General features: G+C 45.8%; 1 protein-coding gene across 1 annotated transcript; it reads right to left on the reverse strand.

Moving 5' to 3' along the window:
* RPLP0 (ribosomal protein lateral stalk subunit P0) lies at positions 1 to 4,154 on the reverse strand. Its single transcript, XM_042962737.1, has 8 exons — positions 4,085 to 4,154; positions 3,694 to 3,795; positions 2,552 to 2,727; positions 2,352 to 2,439; positions 2,082 to 2,228; positions 1,796 to 1,981; positions 803 to 943; positions 1 to 230 (listed from the first exon to the last, which is right to left on the reverse strand). The coding sequence occupies exons 2-8, from the start codon at positions 3,745 to 3,747 to the stop codon at positions 69 to 71; spliced, it is 954 nt and encodes a 317-aa protein (XP_042818671.1). The 5' UTR covers positions 3,748 to 3,795; positions 4,085 to 4,154; the 3' UTR covers positions 1 to 68.
* Positions 4,155 to 7,532: the final 3,378 nt, after the last annotated feature.

Raw genomic sequence — 7,532 nt, forward strand, 5'->3', positions numbered from 1 at the left:
CAAATTTTGAGAAGCCTTTATTTCCTTGTTTCACAAATAAAGCTGGCTGAATTGGTTGCTTTTGGTGATTAGTCAAAGAGACCAAATCCCATATCCTCATCTGATTCCTCCGACTCTTCCTTTGCTTCAACCTTGGCTGGGGCTGCAGCAGCAGCAGGTGCAGCAGTGGTGGCAGCGGCCACGGGGGCAGCAGCCACAAATGCAGATGGATCAGCCAAGAAGGCCTTGACCTGAAGCAAGGGGAAAAGTTCAGGATCAAAATGGTCATCCACAATCCCTACTACCCACAACCCCTCAGTTCTAGTTAAATGGTCAGTAACTTCTAAGCCATTGAAACCTTCCCTGGAAGTGATCAAGCAAGACAGCTTGGCTATGGCCTGGTGAGTTTAGGCCCAGCCCTTAGCCCTCAACTAACTAGCCCTTCTTTGGGTCTCTAAAGTCAAGGATACACCTCCGCTGCCCCCAACTTCTTAAGTATACTCTTAAAAAAAATGTATCTGCTTTGGGGGTGCCTGGGTGCTCATTCAGTTAAGCATCTGACCTCAGCTTAGGTCATGTTTTGTGAATTCGAGCCCCACACTGAGTGAACTCAAGCCCTGCTTCAGGTGAGCCCCATTTCTCCCTCTCTGCCGCTCGTGAGATTCTCTCCCTCTCTCTCTGCCCTTTGCTCACGTACGCCCTCTCTCTCAAAAAAAAAAAAAAAAAAAAAATCTGCTTTCTAAAATACAATTAAAGCACAACTCAGCAGACCATCGTCCATTTACCCTCCATTAGGCCCCCTGTGGTCCTAGTGGGTTTTTACCTTTTCAGCAAGTGGGAAGGTATAATCAGTCTCCACAGACAAAGCCAGGACCCGCTTATATCCATTGATGATAGAATGGGGCACTGATGCAACAGTCGGGTAACCTATCTGCAGACATACACTGGCAACATTGCGAACACCCTATGGAAGGAGAGAAAAATTACATTTCAAGGGAGATATCTTATAGACAAGACCATGAGGTCCAAGCAAAGTTCAACAGCAGACAAAACTTGCTAAGTCAGCATCTTCGCTTCACACAGACACTTCACCTCGTACTAAATGCTTCTGGCAGGGCAATTCAGATCCAGTCACTTACAAATGCTTTTACCCCTATTCCCAACATGAGTATTTCCTATACCATAATGAAGGCATTTACTTAAAAAGTCACCATTTTGTGAAAATCTGAACAGTTAAGATAAGCATTCAACTGTTACAAAAAAATGTTGAGCCAATTCCACCTTAATTTCATCCACTAGTGAGATCTCCAAGCAAACAGATAATGGTATATATAATTCCAATTTTTCATTTGTCCAAAAAAAAAAAAAAAAGGAATTCCATCTTCCTTTCACCTTATTCATCAATTAAAAAAATATTTTAATGGCAAAAACTAAGCAAGATGTTTCCACAAAAAGTCAGTCCTTCCCAAACAGGATACTAGCAACACGTGTATTACACTGCCCTCATTTTTCTCATTTCTCCTTTGACTCATGACTCTATGCAAAATCTCATGACTTATTGCAGACCCTAGAATTATGGTCCTCACTCTGCGACCAGTGCTGTTAGATGGCTTTATACTCATTAATTCACCGAATCCTTCAATAATCTTGTATTATTATTGCTGGTCTACAGACGAGGAAACTGAAGTAAACAGAGTATCTGTCTCTGGTTACACAGCCAGTTGCAGCTACATAGCCAGTTTGACAAGAAGCTTCAGACTGCAGCTGAAGCTCTCAACCATTAATGTACCAAGGGCCTGACATGGACAGCATGTACCTCCAGGAAGCGAGAATGCAGGGTCTCCTCTGTGATGTCAAGCACTTCAGGGTTGTAGATGCTGCCATTGTCAAACACCTGCTGGATGATCAGCCCAAAGGAGAAGGGGGAGATGTTCAGCATGTTCAACAGTGTGGCTTCGCTGGCTCCCACTTTGTCTCCAGTCTTAATCAGCTGCACATCACTCTGAAGAACAAGGTAGGATTAGCAGTTAACACCTAGACAACCAGCAGGTCCACAGCAACCAAGCCCCACTTACTTGCACTAGCAAGCCAAGCCCACTCACCAGGATTTCAATGGTGCCCCTGGAGATCTTAGTGGTGATGCCTAAAGCCTGGAAGAAGGAAGTCTTCTCGGGCCCCAGACCAGTGTTCTGGGCTGGCACAGTGACTTCACATGGGGCTATGGCACCAGCACGAGCAGCAGCTGGCACCTGAACGAAAACAGTAATGAGAAGTCTTCTCTCCACAAATACAAGTTGACTACGGTCAATTTTGCTTTCAAGGAGCCAAAATTAACGACAAAATCTCTTTAGCCAACCGGATTCTCCCCTTACCTTATTAGCCAGCAGCATGTCCCTGATCTCAGTGAGGTCCTCCTTGGTGAACACAAAGCCCACATTCCCCCGGATATGAGGCAACAGTCTGCAAAGAGAAGTTTACAGAAAACGGTCACCTTTCAGCACCATCCTTCTCCAGGGAAAAGGAGAAGGGCACCGAGAAGGGAAGACAAAGATGCCCAAATGAATTAACTGACTTCTCCAGAGCTGGGTTGTTCTCCAGATGCCCTCGGATGGCCTTGCGCATCATGGTGTTCTTGCCCATCAGCACGACAGCCTTCCCGCGGAGGGACATGCGGATCTGCTGCATCTGCTTGGAACCTACGTTGTCTGCTCCCACAATGAAGCATTTTGGATAATCATCCAAAAGTTGCTATGAAAACAAGCCAGAAACGAACGATGTTTAGCAGGAGGAAAAGAGGAAAAATAGTAAGAGAAACCAAATCCCACAATCACGGACTTCCATCTCCCTTCCTTCCTTCTATGCTTTCGAAACGATTCAGAAACTGGGACAATTTCTTCCACCAGGAGCCACCTGAGTTGTAAAACTGACAGATTTGTCAATCTGTACCCTGAATATGTACAGTGAAGATTAGGTCTCTATATTCAATCCCCCAATTTTTTTGTAGCATTCATTTTTAATTTTTCCCCAGTTATGAGGCATGTTTCTATCCATTAAATGGCTGCATCAACAGAAAAAAACATTCCAAATAAGATTAGGCTTGCAGCATTTTAAACAAGACAAACAAATACAACAAAACGTCACTTGCATAATCTAGGTTGTAGATGTGTGATTCCTAGACAATTCTTTTAAGTTCTCTGTATGTCTGAAAACTTCCAAGATTAACAGGGGAGACTAGATTAAGCTCCACAAGGCAGCCCAATGCACAACAGCATGGTCTGGGTTTCTGGGAAGACCCACCTCAAGAGCACCCAATAAAACACATCTGCAAGATGTTTGGTATCTTGACTGACAAGACCTAAATATGCAACAAGTTGCCACTTTATAATGAGTTATTCATTGCCTCATTGGTTACAAAATGGAGGCAGAAGCGCAAAACCACGATGAGTGCTATTTGTAAGCCAGACAGACCAGAATATGAATGCTGTCATCTTAGGAGCCTATTAACCTGCCTGAACCCGTTTATCTGAAAAAAGGGGGGGGGGGGTGGGGAGGGCGGGTAGATCTCCAAACTATGGAAATTAAATGAGACTTTCCTAAAATGGTCATTTAGTAGCTGGCACCAAGGCAGTGCTCAGCACATGACAGCTGATCGTCCCTATTAGTGCCCAAGGCCCAAGCGGCATAATGCGCGATCGCGACCCACCCCGCACTTACGATGATTTTAAGGAAGTAGTTGGACTTCCAGGTCGCCCTGTCTTCCCTGGGCATCACGGCGGTGCGTCAGGGATTGCCACGCAGGGTTTAAAGACGATGTCACTGAGGAAAGAGAGGAGCTCAGGCAACCCTCCGCCCCGACACCCATCCCCATGGCCCTGCCAGACTCCAAACACAAGGCCTACGCAGGGCAGGCCACGCGTGAGCGCCCGCCAGCCCGAGCTGGGGCTGCCGCCGCCATCACCGTCGCCACCCCTCGGGGAGCGCAAGCCACCTCCAAGGCCCCAGCCCGGACAGGCCCGGACCCTGTCCCCCCCCAGGATCCCACAAACACCCCCCATCCTTCCTTCCCGCCGCCGGTACCCGACACAAACCCACAACCCAGACGAACCTCTCACGAGGACGCCTGGAAAGAGGAGGGGCGTGCGCCGGCGCACACCTTTTATATGTGAATGAAGCGGCCAATCAGAAGGCGCGGACAACGTCCCCGGCTATTGGCTGGTGCCGCCGCCCGTCTGGTGACACACAACTAGTGTAGATCGGCATTGGATGATATTGCTGCCACTCCAGCCAAAGGAAAGCCTTCTTTGAATAAAGTGGTTAAGAAAGGCGCTGCCGGGTGTCCGGAGGCGCTCTGTCAAAGCGGCTGCCCTCTGCTGGGCTGGAGCTGCTTGTGTGTGGGAACTAGAGCTCGCAAACTGAGCGTTCAAGTTTTTTCCTGCCACCTAGCCAAATCGCAAACTAAACAGTACGATGTGGAGCTAAGAAATAATTGCATATGCTTTAGAAACAGCGTAGTCTCTTGTCTACAGTTTCTTCTTCCCCCTACCAAAACAGAGGAATCTTTTAAAACTTAAGTTAGATCATTTCTCATCTGCTCAAAACTCCTCAAAGCCTTCCCATTTCCCTCAGAGTAAGAGCCTAAAACTTAAAACTCCCTACAAGGTCCTGCATGATCTGCTCTGGACCTACCCTCCTATAATTTATTTTCCTACTGACTCATTCGCTTCCACCAGACAATGCTCTTCCCTGTTTTTCCAGAGCGTGCTCCCACTTTATGGTCTTGCAGTAGTAGCTAGTCCCTCTTCTTAGAAGGCTCCTTGCTGGTATCCACAGAAGTAACAACTCCAAGTCTTGCCTCAGATATCATGCACTCAAGGAGGCCTACGCCGATCACCCTATTTAAAATTACCCCCAAAATCCACTACCACCACCCCCACTCCTTCCTTACTCTGTTCTATATATATATATATATATATATATATATATATATTTTTTTTTTTTTTTTTTTTTTTTTTGGGTAGCACTTACACCTTTTGTTTGCTTTTTGTTTTGTTTTTTAGCACTTAGACTTTATAACACAGTATGTAACTTACTACGTTGTTAGTTGTCTGTCTCTCCCCACTAGAATGCAGGCCCCACAAAGCAGAGACGTTTATCTTATGTCTGGCACATAGCAAGCATATAATAAATATTTGTTGAATGAATGAATGCAAATTTTGCAGTCAGAAGACCTGGACCCATACCCTTCATCACTTACCCTTACCCTTACCCTTGTTACCCTTACCACGTGCTAACTATGTCATCTTAGGAAGTGATTTCACCTTACTGACCCTGTTTCCCTTTCCTTAGCTGTAAAATGGGGATAATCAAGTATCTACATTCTAGAAAGAGTTGCTATGAGGATTAAATGAGATATGTAACACATATCTTAACAACAATCCCTGGAATGTAGGAGGAAGTCACTAAATACTAGTTTATTTTATTATACATTCATTCAACACTTATTTGAATGTTTATTTATTTATTTTGAGAAAGAGAGAGAGAGAGGGCGCACACGCAGGGGAGGGACAGAGGGTGAGAAAGAGAATCTTAACCAGGCTCCAGCCTCAGCACACAGTCCCATGCTGGGCTCCATCCCATGACCCTGGGATCATGACCTGAGCTGATATCAGGAGTTGGACACTCAGCCGACTTAGCCACCCTGATGCCCTCAACACTTATTTGAACACTTGTGCTATATCCATAGTTTGTTTTTTTTTTTTTTTTTTTTGTAATGATTGAGCTTAGATCCTAGGGCAGAAGCATGTTTCTATCTTCACCCTTTTCACATGGCCAAGTTACAAATTTCTGTATTTTTGTTTCAAAGTTTCCTAGTGCCTCTGATAACCAGCTGTTTAGAGGACTGTTGGAGTCAACGACTGCCAAGCTCTCTTTCTAATGACAATGTATTACTGCATGCTCAGCATTGGGCTAAGTACTTTGTGCACATTACTGCTGTGAATCTCTGCAACAATTCCCTGAGGAGGTACAGTATTAGTAATTCCGTTTATTGGTGAGAAAATTCACAGAGGTTAAACAACTTGCCCAAGTCCTTCAACCAGTAAACAATGGCTTGGGGTGTGGGGCGGGGCGCCTGGATGGCTCAGTACGATTAGCATCCAACTTGGCCTCAGGTCATGATCTCCAGGTTCACAAGTTCGAGCCCCACATCTGGCTTGCTGCTGTCAACAAGGAGCCTGCTTCAGATCCTCTGTCCCTTTCTGCCCCTTCCCCCTCATGTGCAGATACTCCCTCTCTCTCAAAAATAAATAAATATTTAGGAAAAAAAAAACGCCAAAAAAAAAAAAAAAAAAAAACCCAAAAACCCAACAACCCAACAACCCCAATGGCTTTGGAACTGAAATCTAGGAGCAAGTTCAAAGCCCATGGGCCTCATAATGCTATACAGTCCCCTCCAAACCCTGAGGCTGTTTCTCCCTAACCTATACTTTTCCGTGTATATACATACTCATATGGTACCTTTCCAAGGACATCCTGGCTCTGATGATATAAATATCATCTCTAATTGTAGTACCTCAATATAATGGAATATCATGAAGCCATTAAAAATGATGCAGATCTATATTTATTGACACGGGAAAATACTCACAAAGTACAGTTGAGTGAAAAAGCAAATCAGTGAGAAAGCAAATTACAGTAAAGTGAGCCATATACATTTCTATAAATAAATCCAGCATGGTCTGGAGGAATAAACCACCATTACCTTTGGGTAACAGTTGAAGGTAATTTCCACTTGAGCTCTCTGTGAAATGGTCAATCAAGATTCCACCTAGAATTCAACATGCTGCTTTTTGGAAACGCATTGGAGAGAACAGGTAAATTCCGAAGCAGCCAGGGGAACAAAGCTATCCAGGAAGCTCCTAGGGCCCAGGACTGGAATTCTGGCTCAGACTGGAATTCTGGCTCAGACCAGGAGGAAGCATGCAAGTATGGATATGACCACCGGAGGGCACTAGAGACCCATCCTCAACTGTAAGTCCACCAACTTCTGCTGGGAAGGTTCCCACCCCACTCACTCCGCCCCAGCCAGCAAGTAGGGTGGCGGTGGGGGGTACATCTGGTCAAAGCAGGAACCCAGGCAGAGGCAAGCCCTGGGTTCACATCCTGCCTCTGGGCTCACTCAGAGAATTGTGTTGTGCACGTCAGTTCTCTCTGAACCCCTTCCCTTATCTGTAAATGAGTGTGAGGCCACCCACAGACCCCATGTGAGGATGCCCTTCAGGGAATCTACAGCAAAACTAAGGCAGGGCCTGATCCATGCAGGGCCCAACAGCACTGCTCTCCCTGCTTTTCCTCACCAACTGCTGAGAAAAGAGCCAAGCTCACGCAGGGATCCCATCTGTTCCGGGGGCTTTTTGCCTCAAGCAGGGGAACATCACTGAGTCACTCTCATACTATGGTCTCCATGAATCCGCGGAGGGCTTGGTCTCTTTTCTGGCACTAAATTGTTACCTCAGACAGGATCTTCCTCACCAAGAAAAGGCACTAGGCATAGG

This window comes from Panthera tigris, chromosome D3, assembly GCF_018350195.1.
Source record: "Panthera tigris isolate Pti1 chromosome D3, P.tigris_Pti1_mat1.1, whole genome shotgun sequence".
NCBI classification, from domain to species: domain Eukaryota; kingdom Metazoa; phylum Chordata; class Mammalia; order Carnivora; family Felidae; genus Panthera; species Panthera tigris.

Excerpts from the sequence above, each read along its gene's own strand:
- RPLP0 (XM_042962737.1), bottom strand. The coding sequence starts at position 3,747 with ATGCCCAGGGAAGACAGGGCGACCTGGAAGTCCAACTACTTCCTTAAA. Across the intron at positions 1,982-2,081 it reads GGGGCACCATTGAAATCCTG|AGTGATGTGCAGCTGATTAA; the intron begins GTGAGTGGGCTT and ends CTTGTTCTTCAG. Across the intron at positions 944-1,795 it reads TGCATTCTCGCTTCCTGGAG|GGTGTTCGCAATGTTGCCAG; the intron begins GTACATGCTGTC and ends CTCCTTCCATAG.